This window comes from Populus alba, chromosome 14, assembly GCF_005239225.2.
Source record: "Populus alba chromosome 14, ASM523922v2, whole genome shotgun sequence".
Lineage (NCBI taxonomy): Eukaryota > Viridiplantae > Streptophyta > Magnoliopsida > Malpighiales > Salicaceae > Populus > Populus alba.
This window is the reverse complement of record NC_133297.1, coordinates 11,534,324-11,551,043: the sequence shown is the minus strand read 5'-3', so window position 1 is coordinate 11,551,043 and position 16,720 is coordinate 11,534,324. Positions and strand designations below refer to the sequence as shown.

Below are 16,720 nucleotides of genomic sequence, written 5' to 3'. Positions count from 1 at the left end.
TTTCTTACCAAATATTAACCGAACGGCAAATAAATTCCTTCGTTTCACTGTGACGAGTGTAGCTTTCGGGGTTAAGTCCGATAACGAAGACTCACCCTCTTGTAGAATGCAAATTTCACGCAATTCATAAGAGCCTGGAACTTTTGAGCAGTAGCAACAGTCAAAGCACTAACCACCGTATCAAGTAACCAAAAAAGCAATTTCGAGAGAGAGACACGAATGGATTTACAGGAGCTGTGGGCAATCCTCGGTCCTGCAGTCGCTGGTGCGGTATTTGGGACTGGATGGTGGTTTTGGATCGACGCCGTCGTTTGTAGCTCCGTTACAGTCTCGTTCGTTCATTACCTCCCTGGTCATCTCTCCTTCTCTTTAATTTTCTCTTTCTATCTCTCAATTTCACGATATAATTATGTATGTGGTTGTTTTCGGATTGATTGATTTTTCTAGGGTTTTGCAACTGTAGGCATATTTGCATCTATTGCAGCTCTGATGTTTAATTGTGTTAGAAAAGAGGATATTGATTACTCTCCTTACGAGGAAGGCGAGTGGAGGTCTGCAATTCCCATCTCTCCCTCCTTTTTTTCTCTCCATTGCTTACGATGTTATTTAAATTCTTCAATTTGCTGTTAGAAACCCCTTTAAGAAACAATATAAAAAAGTAAAAAATCTGGGTTGCATTATTATCTGCTTAGCAACTATATTTTCCGGAAATTTACTTTGAAGGGACATTACTGTACTATCAACTTATTATGGAGCCCACAATGCCTCGGAGCCACCACAAGTATTTATTTCTGATATTTTGACAATGATCTTGTTATCTCGTGTTCATTCCTGCAACGCTGAGACGTTAGAAGCTATGGTTTTGATATAAAAAAGTGTCACCATCTTAGAGTGGAGTTCAGTGTGCGACTGTGCAAATGTTTTCTCCAGTGTATTTTTTGTCAAATCTGCTGCTATGCTCAGTGATTTTCAGCCATTTGTGTGCCAATAGACGGGCATTACAATCTTAATGATGATTGTATTGTTTTCTCTTCTTGTTTCTGCATTTACTTCACCCTTTTGATCCTGGCTTTGTTTGGTGCTGTTGTAATCTTGGTACATGATTGCTAAATTGGATCTTTACCATGCAATCGAATACTTAAAATTGTTATGAGCTGTTCTACATTGATGTTATACACACGAATGAACCTGAGAAGCAACTGTTCTCATGTGCAGGTGATGCAGCAATTTATGATTAATTTTGATGTTATTTTCTCTGGAGCATAACTGTTAAAAACTCTTGTTTTTCCTTCCTTTCCAAGTGCTGGGTTCTCGATAGAATTGACAGTGATTATGTTAGAATGATCCGAAACCTTTGATGATATGGCTCTATTAATTTATAATGTTTATTCTTTTATGCTAAAAGATTTGAATTGAAAATTTAGACTCTCTCCCTCGATCTCTGTTTGAAATAATTTAGAAATCCTCCTAGCAATTGCCACATTTGCTTCTAGATGAAATTGTTTAAATTTTCCACTGGGCTTTTGGGCTCAGTGTTTGCTAATGCTTCTTGTAATTGCAGATTGAAGCTTTGGCTTTTCTTTGCATATGTCGTCTCCTTCGTCTCTTTAGCAGCATCAGTGGGTTTGTTGATTCAAGATTCAATTGTCAAAACAGGGCCTTCAGTGTGGACAGGAACTGCTGGCGTTTTGCAGTGTGTGTTTGTGCTGATAAGGTAAATGGTTTGTTCTGAGAGTCTCTCATCTGTCACATACTGTTAGGTCATGATGTTAGTGCCTTTGGTTTGCCATGAACTGCTTATCCTTTGCCTTTGTTTCATAGAGGTGACTGAAGAATTTCCCGAGTTATTCAGGTTTCTGGTCTGGTCATCTTTGGATGATCTTGTTAAAGTGATCGTTCATTTTGTTTTTATTCCTATAATCACTTTACCTAGCCTCTGATCAACATGTAATTTTAGAATTTAGATGATAGTTCCATGCATGTCAATTTGAGCTATGAAAAAGTTGTTGTCACTTGGATCTGCTGGTCTACCTCTCTCTGTCACAATAACAATTTCATGCTGGAGATTCAAATAGGCATAACAGTGCATGGATTCACATGCGCAGTCATGTCCATTTTAGAGATGTTATTTCACGTTGCCTGAACCAATTTGGATGTACCATTTTCTCATTGTTTAAATGATGTCCCCATTCTTTCTTGTTTCCTGCAGTGGGCTAATTTATTGGACCTCACATTCTGAATGATTTGTGGTGATAAGTGCATTTACATGTTTGGAGCTTGGAATCATGACAGAGGGAGTTGGGAGTGCATGTATCCTTACTTAATTAACCCACGGGACAGAACATACTTCTACATTGTGTAAATGTTTATCCTGTGCTAACAATATTGAGCATAAAAGCTGACCCGCGGAACTTTTCTGGAATTTGAGATGTTTGGTACGTAATAAATTGAAATCTCATAAACTCTGGTGTTTCTTCAATGGCCTTGTGCAGAAGCCAAATTCTATTGTTTTCAGGTTGTTCACACAATTAGTCTCAGTTTCGTCACAGAATGCTCAAAATACTATTACCTCTTTCAATTTGCCTTGGATCCCATGCTGTTGTTCTTGTCTTGCTCCCCCCTTTTGTAATTCGTCATTTTTCTTTATTATGATGCTTTTCTAGTTTCTTTTCTCTATAAATATAATATTTTTTCCTAGTTTCTTTTTTTGATTCAATATTATCAAGGTTTTCTAGTTTTTAACTATATAAAGGCTGTAATAACCTTTTAATAAGTCTCCAAGTGGAGACGGGGATGAATAAAATTAATTATTTTAAAAATCTTCCTTAATGCTGTTTTTGATCTTTGAGGGTTTTGACCCATAACAAATTCCTTTATCCCTTGCTCTTGAATGCATCGAACTTAGGGTTGGTAATTTGTTTATATTTACTTTTTATATGCTAATCACGGTCTATTTTTATTTTTTTTCCAGTATTAGATTAGTAATTGATTTCACAAATATTTTTTTTGATTTTATTGTTTTCAAGAAATTAAAAATGAGAGTATCAAAATTGAAAAAAAGAAAAAAAATAGTATGCCTTTTATTTTTTTTAAAATAGTGGTGTCAATTTTTTATTTTTTATTTTTTACCTTTAGCTATTGATTTTTTTATTTTCAATTTAATCATTCAATGATATGTTTAGATTAGTAATTGATTTTACAAAAAATGATTTTGATTTTATTGTTTTCAAGAAATTAAAAATGAGAGTACCAAAATTGAAAAAAAGAAAAAAAATGGCATGCCTTTCATTTTTAAAAAATAGTGGTGTCAATTTTTTATTTTTTACCTTTGATCATTAATTTTTTTTTTTTTCAATTTAATCATTCAATGACATATTTTTTGGAATTTGAGGTTGGTGATTTGTTGCAATATATTTTTCATATTGCTATCTCGATCTCAGGAACAAAAAATTTCATCATTGAGTTAGTGCTTGAATTCATAAAAAAGAATCTGATTTTATTATTCAAGGAAGATTAAAAATAAGTGGACCAAAATTAAATCAAAGGAGGAATTGGGAGGGTTTTTAACACACAGAGACGTGTGTGTGAGCGCATGTGATTGTGCACCAATGCCTTAGAATTATGCCAAATTTCCTTCTCGGTCCCTTTATCGGGACATAAAATGACTAAGTCTAAAAATTTACTTTTCTTGTATTTTTATCCATGAGTTGGAGAGAGAGAGAGTGCGCGTGCGTGAGAGAGAGAGAGAGAGAGAGAGTCATCTAATTAGGAAGAAGAAAAGAGAAGGTTGACGGATTGCCATTTCTTGAAAACAAAACTAGCTATTCTTGGTGTCGAAAATTCCATTTGATTTTATTTTATTTTTGTTAAAAATAGTAGATCAAGCCTAGTGATTTTTTTCTGCCAACGTAAATTTTTCATGTTTGATTGATTAAATGCTAATCTAAGACCATAAATAGATCTATTAAGGGTTCAATAGTATTTTTAGTTGAAAAAAAAGTGAAAATAGATTTTTTTGCCTAGGAGATGACAACTCAATTTTTAGCTACCAAAATAGCAAGCGATACATTGCTTGCCACAACATGCGACATATAGCCTGTCGCAACAAGTAACATGTCATTTGTTGTAATTATTTTTCAAAATAAAAAGGGATCGACGACATTTAGCATGCCCTTTATAAAAAGAAAAAAAAATAAAGAATGCCCAAACACTCATGCTTCAACTTTTTTTTTTTATAAAGTGATAGACATGTTGGGCACCCAGGTTCCCACACATATCTTCTCTTTATTTTTGAATTTTTTTTGTTGATTTTTTCTAATTTCAATCTTTAACATTGATTTTTTTTTATTAATTATATTCTTCAACATTTGGTTGATTTTTAATTGGGTTTCATGATTTTTTTTTTAATATAGGTTTATTGTTGTCTCAAACAAAATTCCTATGCTTAGTGCTTAATTTTACATATGTCAATTTTTTTGGTTGTGTGACTAAATAAAAAAATAGTTTTAGAAAAAAACATTGTTATTAAAATAAGTGGAGTCTAGGACCCAAATCATGAGTCTGACGAGTTAATTTAAGTTAATTGAGAATTAAATTTCATAATATATTTTAATTTTTTTATTGGGTTATCGTAATCTCAAACAAAAGTTTAATATTAGGTTGATGCATGATTTTGCAATTGCTTATTTTAGAAAAAAGTTATTAAACTCAATGGAGTCTATAACCTGAGTCGCTCGTTTGGTGGGTTAGGTTGGGTTGATTATGAATTAAATTTTATACCTTGTTTCAATTTTCTTTTTATAGAGATATTGTACTCCCAAGCAAACATCTCAATGTTGAGTTGATGATAGATTTTGCAAGCAACTATTTTTGTTAGAACACAACTAAATAAAAAATATTTTAAATTTAGTAGAGTCCGTGAACCAGGTCGCATGTTTGGTTGGTCAAGCCACAAAACTGGAGTCCAATATGTCAATGTCTTAATCTTTATGTTTTTTTTTTATTTTAAAAAAAATCAAACTACATTTTAAAAATTATCTAAGTTATTTTTGGATTTATCAAGTTAACCAGTAAAAAAAACTTCAAAAAAGTTTGATTTGAAATCTAAGTTAGATAAAAATAGAGATAAAGAGATTTTAAAGCTGACCTGATAAGTTGAGTTTAATGACACGAGTAAAAAGTTTTCTATTTTTTTTATTATAATGTTTTAAAAATGAAACTTGATTTAGAGATAAAGAATATGATTTTTGTTGTTGCTGGAAATGTGCAGGCAATAACTGAAATGTTCATGATAATTTTAGTATGGCCCTGCGAAGCGCACGGCACATCCAGTGAATATGCTAAAAGCTCTAGTTCTTAGAAAATCTTCAGAAATTATGTCAACTAGTCATTTAATTAATTGATATCATAGATTGCTACTCGATTATAAATTTAGGCATGCAATTTTGATGGTGATTAACGATTGCTTAAAACTTGGCCTGGTTTTAAAGATTCGTTTTAATTTAATTTGGGATTTGATTAAGAAAGCAACGAAGATTACCTGTACATTAACCAAGCACAATTTTGGTCATTAAAATTTCGAGATCAGAAAGATTTTCTTGAATTTGAAGGAATCAATGGCTGACCAACCACGTTATAAATCCTGCCATGTGCATATAAACACACGATAAAGGAATCGAAAAGTCTCAAAACAAAGTAGCAGACAAGCAAAGAGGAAAATCTCTGCTTAGACGACACAAAGAAATAAGAATAATCTTTACCACAGCAGAAATATTTATCTGTTTAGGTCCTTCAATTCCCTGTTTGTCCTCTAGACAACATATTTGCTCTAAAAATCCAGGTCCTGTCGATATAGAGACACACACACATTCTTAGCTCCGTCTCTCTCGGTTTTCAGAATAAGACAAAGTTAGGTCTTGATGGAGTCCGCACCGTGTAAAGCAATCCTTCTAGTGGCAACAACATTGCTGGTCCTTCTGCAGATTCCGTTTATCAGTGAGCTTCATCTTTCTCGTTTTCTTTTTATTTGTTCTTCAGTAGCATGTGTAAGACTCGAGCCCCGAGTCCCATTTTCACTTCTGAAAGACCAAGGACACACATTTCGTGAGCAAATGAGACTGGCTAGACCGAGAACCATGTCCCATGGAAGAGGTGGCCCATAAATTTAGAAAGAGGACCGGAAAAAACATGCTTCTTTTCCTCTCTCAAGCATACACCAAGAACAGCTTGAGTAAAACTATCACTCTTAAGCCCTATTCAGTCCCACGAACTAAACACTGCCTAAAGGTTTCATCGGACGCATTCCTCTATATTTGAGCCATAGAATTAAAATGCTAATTTTTAATGATAATTGCAGGTGCAATTGGTATTAATTATGGACTGAATGGAGACAATCTTCCAGCCCCACCAGCAGTTGTAGACCTTTATGACCGATGCCACATTCCATCTGTTCGGCTCTTTGAACCAAGACCAGAGGTGCTTCAAGCATTGAGAGGGAAGCCTTTACAAGTTATTCTGGGTACAAGAAACGAGGACATACAAAGCCTTGCAACAACCCTGGATGCAGCTAATTCATGGGTCGCCGCTAATATTGTCCCCTACAGATGTGATGTTAACTTCACTTACATTACAGTAGGCAACGAGGCGATTCCAGGGGCTATGTCACAATATATCGCACAAGCCATTGCCAACATGTACACTGCACTTGCAGATGCAGCCATTACTTGTATTAAAGTGTCGACTGTTGTTCCGGGAAGTTCGCTTTCAATCTCTTACCCTCCATCAGCTGGTGCTTTCAACCATGAAGCAGCTGCTGCTATGAGTAGCATTGCACCTATTTTGTTGAACCACGGAGCATCCCTCATGCTCAACGTGTACCCTTATTTTGCCTATGCCTCGGACACAAATAGCATGTCATTGGACTATGCCTTGCTCAGGCCGGGGGCTCCGGTAGTCGGCGATCAAAACCTTGTGTATGACAATATCTTTGATGCCATGGTTGATGCGTTTTATGCAGCTTTGGAGAAGATCGGCGAGCCTGGTCTTACGGTTGTTATATCTGAGAGTGGCTGGCCTACTGCTGGGAATGAACCTATCACAAGTCCAGAAAATGCACGGACATATAACAGAAACTTATTGAATCATGTACAGGAAGGAAGAGGCACTCCACGGCGGCCAGGCCAGCCTCTTGATGTCTACTTTTTTGCGATGTTCAATGAGGATCTAAAGCAGGGTGGGATTGAGCAGCATTGGGGTTTCTTCTATCCAAATATGCAGCCCGTTTATCCATTTTGGCAATGCTCGTGAACGAAACCATTACGTTCTCGATTTATTTTTATCTTCAAAATATTTTTCATGATTAATTATGTACCGTGGAAAGTTTTTTTCCGTCAGCCAGTAAGGATTAAAAAAGTATAATTTTTTTACCGTTAGCAACTTGTAGCCACCAAATGGTTAAGTCCAGCCGAAGACAAACCACTTTTCTATTTTTTGAATTTTTAGCGATCTTGGTATAACATACAGATAATTATTAGTAATATATTAAAATAATATTTTTTTTTATTTTAAAAAAATATTTTTAATATTAACACATTAAAATAATTTGAAAATACCAATTTATTTTTTTTAATTTAAAACAAAGAAAAAATATTTTTTTTTTCTTTTTAATAGAAATCAATTTACGATTGTTTATTTTTTTTTATTTTATATTTTAAAACAATTTGGAAAAACATTATGTTATTAAACTCTATAAAATCCATAAATATGTTTGCGGGTTTGAATGAGTTGACTCGATTCAACTGATTTGGCTGATTTAACTTCTTTTTTAATTAACATTTTTTTTTATTAGATTGATAGAGATTTAGTTAAATAATTTGCTTTTTATGATAGTATCATGACCTACAAAAAAATCTTATTATTATGTTGGTGTTTGATTTTACAATCATCTATTTTTGTTATCATATAATTATATAACAAATATTCTTAGAAAAAAAAGTGAATTAATCTTGATGGAGTTCATGACCCGGTTCTTAAGTTTGACGCATTGACCTAGGTTACTCAATTCACATGATTGACAAGTTTACCCATCAAACTTGATATTTTTTTTTTGTCTTTTAATTCTTTTTAATTGATTGTTTTTTCAATTTTTTCAATCAATATTGCATTGGTTAGGAAGTAAATTTCATTACTTATTTTTATTTGTTTTCTATAGGCTTATCATGATCTCAAACAAACATTTATTTAAGGGTTAATGCTAGATATCAAGAGCATTTATTTTTTAAAAATATAATTATTAAACTTGTTAAAGTCTGTGATCCTGTTCGTGAGGTCAATGAGGTTTATCTAATGTGTCATTAACTTAGTACTTTTTAAAAAAATTGTTTTTGTGAAGCTTTTTTAAAAACTAAACTGTATTTTTACTAGTCAATTCGGGTTGTTTTTAGATCCATGAAATCAATCAATTTTCATTAGATCAACTCTGATACGGTTTAATTAGAAACTTAAGTTAAGGAGTCAAATTAGGAGTTTGAAAATTGACTCACTTGCCCGCCCGGGTTTAATGACATTGCCAAGGAATTTCTTGTGCCCTGGACATTCGTTTTAAATTTTTAAAAAAACTTTGCTCAACTCAAGGCAGATCATGGGGCAAAAAGACTAAAATTAAAAGTTGATCTTTCTAGTAAAAAATAAAAGATAAGTAAAAAATAAAAGATAAATGCACATGTAAATATTTAATAAGTAAAGGTTACAGAGTCATGCTAATTAGCAATATCATTTATGCAATAAACTAGTAAATTTTTATTTAATTATTCAGAAATGAAAAGGTTTCAAAAGAGTTTGAAAGATTAGAATTTTAGAGAAAAAAATATCTTTCATTAACAACATGACTTTTGAACCGTTAACACTTAAATTCTAACTTGTTATAAAAAAACACACATAAAAAGATATATTGAAAATCATAATAACCTCATTCCCAACCTAAAAACAAGCTTTAATCGGTCTAAAAATAAACGAAAAATACTTAACAAACCTGATATAAAGGGAAAAACCTCATTCAATGAACTCTCCTAACAAAGATAAACCTATTGTCGTCTTTTTTCGTTGATTCAATGTGGTTAACCAAAATCCTTCTATCTCATTTCCCTTCCTTGGTGACTTGCTATCTCCTCTCGACATTCATGACTGTAACGCGAGGAATTAAAATAAAGTTTTTAAACCAAAATTTACTATAATTACAAGGACTAAAAAAGTAAAAACAGAAAACATTAGGGATAAAATTCAACCTTTACAAAAGCTTAAAGGACTAAGTTGAATTGTTCTCAACATGCAAAGACATAGCACGAGGAAATAAAGTTTTGGGATGGACTATAAACACTAAAGCTACAAGGACCAGAATGTAAAAATAAAAACTTGAGAGATGAAATTAGTTTTTGGGAAAATTACACTCTTACATCTTGTAATTTAGTTTTTTTTTTTTTTCACTTTGCCTCCATTTTTTTGGGAAATTAAAGTTTACATCTTAGGCAACACAATTTTTAAATTGAACAAAAAAATCAAATTGCCCTCATATATAAGAAATTATCTCTTGAAACACTATTTGTCTCTTTTGTTGCAGATTTGAAAACCCAAGACAACAAATTAAAATTAGTTAAAAAACTCGCCTAAATTTGAAAACTCTAGGCATAAACTTACAAACATCTTTGATTTTGGAGATTTGAAGCCTTAACGAAACATCACTGATTTTAGAGATCTAAAACCCTAAACATAAAAAAAAAAAGTGGAATTATAGTTGAGTTCTCGAAACTCTGATTTATTTTTTTCTAATAGATGAAGGGTAAGAAAATACCTAAATGAATCTTTTTTTATATATAAAATAAAACTCACTAACACCAAGAGCAAGATCAATTTATTTAATTGTTAGAATATGAACAATCAGCAACTTTCTTTCTCCTCCCATATACTCCACCAACCCCCCCCCCCTAAAATCTAGAAACTGAAATGCAAAAAGAATAAAGTGTAGAATTGAAACATCAAAACAAAAATAAGTAAGGATAAAGAAATGACAAATGATAAAACTTTGGGAACTAAAACTTTCAAAAAAAAATACCCCATGACTAGTAGAAAGATAAAAAAAAAAAACTTGTTTATTTGTTTCAATATCAAATTTAATCCCGTAATAAAACTTAAATTCTATCTTGAAAAAAAAAAACCAACTTATTATCATGATATTTTTTCAACACTGCAAGAATTCTATATCAGGCAGAATGGAGAATAAATTAGCTAACAAGTGTTGATTTTGCCGAGACCTTTTATATATATATATATAATTTTGTGAGTGCGAGCTGACCATACCTAAACTTAAGTTGGAAAAGAGAGGGTGTCCGCTACCAGTTGAATTTTTTTTTTTTTGTTTTGTTGTGCACAAATGTCTAAAAACAAAAAGATAACACGCTTCGGGATGGAAATTAAGCTCCATACTAAATTTCTTGTTATTCATGTGAAATTTGTGCCTAAAATATTGACATGAATGGCTCAAAATGAGATGAGAACACAAAAAATACTTGTATTAACTAAACTGAAAATGATGCCTTCAGATTTTCTCTCTTTCCGTAAAATTGGCAAAAACACCATAAGCTTTCTTTGTAGAATCAAACCCTTTAGCGAAGAAAAGTGAAAAGGACGGAATACCCCCAAACGATGTAGCGATTTCTCCCCGACAAAACAGCCTCTAACCTACCCTTCTCCCAAACCAACCAACCTTAACATCTTGAAAATTACCCTATACTGGGAAGGCAGGATTGGGGCATCTGTAACTTATTGCACTATTTGCAAAGTGCAGAGTTCCAACCAAAAATTCACCCCCTTCTTCCATTCGCAACTTACCAGCCTTCTTAAAACAAAAAAGAAAAAAAGAAGAAAGAAACTAGCAACCTGTCATCAAAAATCAGAATCTCTTGGGTCTACCATTTCAGAGATCAGCATTAAGCATCTGATCCGGAGTCAGATGAGCTGGATGCAAAGGAAGCTCCACCCAAAGTCGCAGCATGGCATTCATTCACCTTTTGCAGCATACCTCGACACACTTTCAGGGACGGCTTCTTTGTAATATACTGCAAGGTGAAATCATGAAAATCAATACAACGGCATTTACATATTTGTAACAAGAGACTTCTAAATACAAGGATTTTGACCAGGATAATTCAAAAATTGCAAGATTACTGTTCCAACATTCAGCTGGTGAATCAGATGACAATAACCTTGTTGCATGAAAAATTGGGGCGACAGCTTGAAGCAGTTGCAACCAAAGTTTCACAAATTTTTGCCCAAAAAAGTAAAAGTGCATTTTTTGCAAAGAACAAAAGATCAAACAATCCAAACGGACATTTTTAAACTTCATAGAACCCAAGTAAAATGAGCCACACCTCAGTAGCATGACTTTTCAATGAATAAACAAGAAAAGAGCTAATGGTATTTACCTCTTGCAAGAAGGCATTAATCTCTTCCTCTGTGAGTCCTTCTTCCTCCCCTGAATTTTCCTCCCACCCTAGAGAACGAAGGAAAGAAACCTCTTCCTCAGAAAATCTTTGAACCTCTTCTAAGGTCCCACCATTGCTAGTCAGTTCAGCACCATTCTGAACAGCTTGAGGACTTGCAGGAGCACTGACAACTTCCTTAATTACTTCACAAGATTTCTCACTGGTTGGAGACAAAACAACAGATGCTGAATCTGCAACTGAAGAAGTGTTCATAGCAGTTTTCTTCTTCAGGTCATTAAAGAAATTATTCCTGCTCTGGGTTCTCTTTTCCCCACCAAATCCTGAATTTAAATTCAAGCTAGTTGGCTTGCGCTCCACTGAAGAAAGCTTTGGGTTGTTTGGACTCCTCAGAGGCAGAGATGGAACTGAAGGAGCAGCAAGTTGACTATTTGCAGATCTGCCGGAAGTATTTGGACTAGCAGCATCCTTTGGGGAAGGAGAGACACCATTTTCCCATACTGGTTTGAGAACAAATAGCTTCCCCGATGTCTTTGTTGCATCAGATTTGACATGTACCCCTACAGAAGATTGATTAGCAGGGTGCAATGAAGACTGCTGCTGTGAGCTCTTGGCAGCCATATTCATCTCACCAGGTCTGATTCCTGTTTTAGGCTTTGATTTATCAGATGAACTGAGAACCTGAAAAAAATAAAATTAGCTAGCGGTTACACAATTTTTTTGGTTAAAAAAAGTAAGGAAGAAGAATCGAGGGCTGCAGTAATCACACGTGTCAAAAAACCAGTGTGTGCATATGTCCTAAATTATTGACATCCGGGACAGCTAGCTAACTCCATGCAAATTCATTCATTGACATTCTGGACATAGTAAGAGATAACTCAGTCACGACCTGAATCACAAAAGTCAAACACGAAGCACATAAGGAACCTGTAGCATTCAGGAGTCGGAATAACCAAACAAGAGAAAGAGGCTAGCTGTAGTAAACAAGAAACTATTGTCTCTAGATAATGGTTCAACACTGACAAAATGTTCACACTTTCATAAGATATGTTTGTGAATAAAAACTTCTGTTATCCTCGAAAAATCATCTGCAGTCCATGTATCAATATATAAACCCATTCTGATATTTAAAAATTAAAATAACCTAAGCATCAATGCAGAAAGGAAACAGAGTTGAAGGTTTGCAAAAGACACAAAAGTGAGAATGTGCTTCAAGCTTTACCAGTCAAAAACACATACAAAAGGAAAAATGTTGAATTAGAAAAGAAGAAGCTGATCAAAGTTTCCTATCCAATACTTGATCCTTTACTTCTAGTGGTATATTAATGGGTCTTGAAAAAAAAAAAAAAAAAAACCCTTCAACAATGTAGATCAAGACAAACTAACCATAACAAAATTCAAGCTAATGAAACTTTTCCCAGTTGTTTTTCACCTTATCGATTAAAATAAAAAAATCAGATGTACACTAGAAGGAAGATTTCCACAATAATCTAAGCAAATCATACCACCCACATAACTGAGAGACAGAGGTCCACTAGAGGCCCAAACTTTCAACATTCTCCACTACAAAAGAAAACATAATTCGAAATCCCCCATGACAGTATGATCATAAAACAAAAAAAAACAAGTATTCAGATCTATAACAGAACATCAAGCTAGCAAACTTCATTTACTCATAAAATCCTGCAGGACCTTTGAACATGGATGTATGTGGTGCAGAACACAGTGTGCATGCATGCATTGCCTGTATAGATGACATTGATAGAAGAGAGCAACACAAAATAGTCTCAGAATCAAAAGGATAATCTGGTAACCAATGTCACATTCCATTAAGAACATTATCATCATTCCCTAATCAGAATCAGGAAATGTAGCAATAAACCAACTAATATACTGTCAAAAGCAATAGTATTAGTGGGTTTGATCAAAAGTAGGTTCATAAGCAGGTACAATTTTCAAATTAATTACAGAGGTAAATTGGACTATATTCCTAGGAAAAGGACAAACATCCAAAGCTCCAGATGAAGAATGAAGCCTTTATTATTCAAATGCTGATCAGCTTCTATTATTCAATGCTGATCAGCTTGCAACATACAAGATGTTAGCAAAAGGATACATCAGCAGATAAAAGGTAAAGCACAAGGTTTCATGATTTATCAGTGGCCAGCACATTAAAACTACCGAATGGTACAGCTATAAAACAAGCTCTCATAAATTCAGAAGTGGTTCTCTTACCAAATTCTTAGGCATAGAGGGAGTCACAGGTATTAACTGCCTTGATTGCTTAATAGCCAATTCCTCAAGCCTTTGTGTCTGGACAGACAACTGCAAGATTGAAATAAATACCTCATTAGACAAACTATGTCTATAGCTATGAGTGATATAATAGAAGGCAGGGCATATGAACCTTGCTCAATTACCTGTGGAGCAGTGCGAGTTCTTAATGGAGCTTGAGTCAATGCTTCAGCCATATTGAGACCAGCCATTCCACTTGAAGTCCCAGGTGAAGAAGCAGCAACAGTCTGTGCAGTGGATGAAGAACTTGTACTGCTGTTTCCAATAATAGTGGGCACCTCTGCCAGAGCTGACGTCCATCCCTCTCCACCAATCAAAGCAGAACTACCAACAGGCAAGTTCTGAACACTTGAGCTTAAACCAGGAGATGAAACTCTTGCTATATCAGGCACTCCTTCCCTATCCTCATTTCCAAGTGAGGGAAAATCCTTTTCAAATACTGCCTTCTGACTGCTACTACCAAAACTACCCCCAGAAACCAAACCATTGCCGTTCGCGTGATTGCTGCTACTCCCATTTTTTAATTCCGATGCAGCTCTGTGCAGCATCACCTCACTGTGTTTCCTTGATACCATTGAATGGGAATGGCGCAAGGTGTCCTTCTCGATCCTACTGGTTAATATGCCTCCCAAGGGATCAGAAGAGTCTCTGTCCCAATGGTCTCCAAAACTTGATCTCTCTTTGTCCCTTTCTCGATCTTTATCCCGGTGACTTCTACTAAAACTACTGTAAGGATGCTTTGCAGACCCATTGATAGAACTTCTCCTTGAATTAGATGAAGATTGCCGATCCAGAAAAGCAGAGCGAGGGGAATCAAAATCACTTATGCTCTTAAAACTCCTATTTCTGGTGTGATTTCCCAATGAAGAGACATCTATACAACAAATTAACCAATTAACACCCATAACAAAATCTAACAATTAATGCAAGCCACTTAACATAACCAAACACAAAAAGAACAGAAACAATACCATATGCAATCTATAAAACACAATTTGAAAACTTGGAAAATAGGAAAGTACCTGAGTGGGAAGAAGATGATGCGAAGTGGTGGGCTGAACTGCCAGCCCCAGAAACACTGCCTGGACTTCTCAACCATTCTGGTACTAATGAGGGCTCACTTCTTTCCATAAGTACGAGCACTTAACATCATCAGATCCAACAAGAGAAAAAAGAAAACACTTCTCAATCTTCTTCACCCCCTCCTAAGAGAGCTATTATCCTATACAAAACCACTATACCGTGTAGCTCCTAACCCTACTTTTCTCTCCTAAAATAAACACCATTCTTCCAATGATTAAACAATCACCAACTAACCAACTCTCGAATTATCTATCCTGTACATCTTTTCTACCACATATTAATCAAAAGCAAAACGATTTTTTAATAACACCAAGCTTTCCCTCTCTTTTCTACACTTCCATCTTTTATTAAAAGATGGATTTGCAGATAAATATCTCTAATATCACCACAAACTCAACAGACCCTCATCTTTAACAAGAATCCCAATTCAACAAAAAGTCCAAGGCAACATCCAAAGCAAACCCACAATTCTAAACCAAGAGTTCACTCCCATAAACCAGTTGAAATTCAATGACAACCCCAGGAAAAAAAGAAGGCAGAAAAAAATTGAAAACCCTAGTTCATACACTTGTGTATCTCTAATAGCGTAACTGCAATGCCCTAGGGTTTGTTACATGAACAAATTGAACAAGAATTATAGAGAGCGAAATAAACACACAAGGTCAGAGAGATAATAGAGAGAAGTACTAACCCTAGCAAAAGGAAAGGCTATATCTCTACAGCCTAAAACGTAACCGTTTCAGTAACCGCTCCGTGAAAATTAAATTGTGTTTATCTTGTATTTTTAATATTCTCTCCCAGAAATCTTTTAAAAAAGAGAGAGAGTTTCAGTGCTATAGATAGAAATAACAGAGACAGAAGGCAATTCTTGTTATTGAAGAGAAGGAGATTTCAGTGTTAATGCGAGAGAGATGGGGGGTTTCTTCTATTTCTGCTGTTGCTGAGAGAGGAAATTAGGGTTTTGTTTGGAGGAGGAGGAATGGAGAGAGGCGTGATTTCTGTTAGTTTTGGATACTGAGAGAATGAAACGTATGAAGAACAGCTTCTTCTCTCCTTAGTTCTTTCTAAAATATTTTTACTATTGTTATTATTATTTCAATTAATAAAATAAAAAATAAAAATAATTTTATTTTAATTTTGTTTCCTTATGGGCCTAGTCCGAATATCACTATGTATGTTAGATTTACTTGGACTTTCTGGGACTGGACCAATGTACGTCTCTATTCTGATCTGTTGTTATTCGTGGAGATTTATCTTGATTTTTTTATTAGAAAAGATTCTTATTTTCTTCTCTGGGCAGAATAAATTGTTATTTCATTTATTATAATATAATTCTTATCTACACAAAAATAAATAAACTTCAATTACAATAATTTAGGCAGTCTTGATAACTAAAATCTTGACTAGCATGGCGTTAGGTCTAATAAGTGTTTGGCTAAAATATAGATAATTCGATTAATTAATATTGTGAGTAAACTTCACGTGTCATGCTATGTTTGTGTGATTTTGTTTTGCGGTGTTAAATTGGAAGGTCATACGGTGACTACTTTCCTGAGGATAATGATGCTCAGTGACTAAAAAGTATCATCTGATCATTGCATGTTTATGATTTGATGTTTTCGATTGGCAGAATAGAATTCATCTATGGATAATCCAAGAGGGCGTGAGTCAAATAAAAGTTAAACTTAAAACTATAGTGATGTTTATTATTATTTTTTTATTTATTACTTTTGTTATAAAAAAAAACCCTAAAAAAGCTCAGAGTGCGTGTAATTCTGGCCCTGGAGTCGCTGTTCATGGATGCATGTTTTGACACCTCTTTTGTTTTATGTCAGTGCTTGAGGACGTGG

At 34.3% G+C, this 16,720-nt stretch overlaps 3 protein-coding genes across 3 annotated transcripts; 2 read left to right on the top strand and 1 right to left on the bottom strand.

Moving 5' to 3' along the window:
- Nucleotides 1-2,479, top strand: LOC118041735 (uncharacterized). Its single transcript, XM_035049219.2, has 4 exons — nucleotides 1-352; nucleotides 464-551; nucleotides 1,562-1,714; nucleotides 2,210-2,479. The coding sequence occupies exons 1-4, from the start codon at nucleotides 220-222 to the stop codon at nucleotides 2,241-2,243; spliced, it is 408 nt and encodes a 135-aa protein (XP_034905110.1). The 5' UTR covers nucleotides 1-219; the 3' UTR covers nucleotides 2,244-2,479.
- Nucleotides 2,480-6,075: 3,596 nt separating this feature from the next.
- Nucleotides 6,076-7,469, top strand: LOC118041736 (glucan endo-1,3-beta-glucosidase). The gene has a single exon (XM_035049220.2). The coding sequence runs from the start codon at nucleotides 6,343-6,345 to the stop codon at nucleotides 7,303-7,305; it is 963 nt and encodes a 320-aa protein (XP_034905111.1). The 5' UTR covers nucleotides 6,076-6,342; the 3' UTR covers nucleotides 7,306-7,469.
- A 3,059-nt stretch (nucleotides 7,470-10,528) lies between these two features.
- Nucleotides 10,529-15,940, bottom strand: LOC118041737 (uncharacterized). Its single transcript, XM_035049221.2, has 5 exons — nucleotides 14,810-15,940; nucleotides 13,913-14,661; nucleotides 13,728-13,817; nucleotides 11,475-12,173; nucleotides 10,529-11,108 (listed from the first exon to the last, which is right to left on the bottom strand). Exons 1-5 carry the CDS (start codon nucleotides 14,916-14,918, stop codon nucleotides 10,980-10,982), a joined length of 1,776 nt encoding a protein of 591 aa, XP_034905112.1. The 5' UTR covers nucleotides 14,919-15,940; the 3' UTR covers nucleotides 10,529-10,979.
- Between the last annotated feature and the right edge of the window lie 780 nt (nucleotides 15,941-16,720).

Coding starts and splice junctions, on each gene's coding strand:
- LOC118041735 (XM_035049219.2), top strand. CDS start 220: ATGGATTTACAGGAGCTGTGGGCAATCCTCGGTCCTGCAGTCGCTGGT. Junction 353..463: donor GTTCGTTCATTACCTCCCTG/GTCATCTCTCCT, acceptor TTGCAACTGTAG/GCATATTTGCATCTATTGCA. Junction 552..1,561: donor TACGAGGAAGGCGAGTGGAG/GTCTGCAATTCC, acceptor TTGTAATTGCAG/ATTGAAGCTTTGGCTTTTCT.
- LOC118041736 (XM_035049220.2), top strand. CDS start 6,343: ATGATAATTGCAGGTGCAATTGGTATTAATTATGGACTGAATGGAGAC.
- LOC118041737 (XM_035049221.2), bottom strand. CDS start 14,918: ATGGAAAGAAGTGAGCCCTCATTAGTACCAGAATGGTTGAGAAGTCCA. Junction 14,662..14,809: donor ATCATCTTCTTCCCACTCAG/GTACTTTCCTAT, acceptor TTTGTTGTATAG/ATGTCTCTTCATTGGGAAAT. Junction 12,174..13,727: donor CCTCTATGCCTAAGAATTTG/GTAAGAGAACCA, acceptor TATTTTTTTCAG/GTTCTCAGTTCATCTGATAA.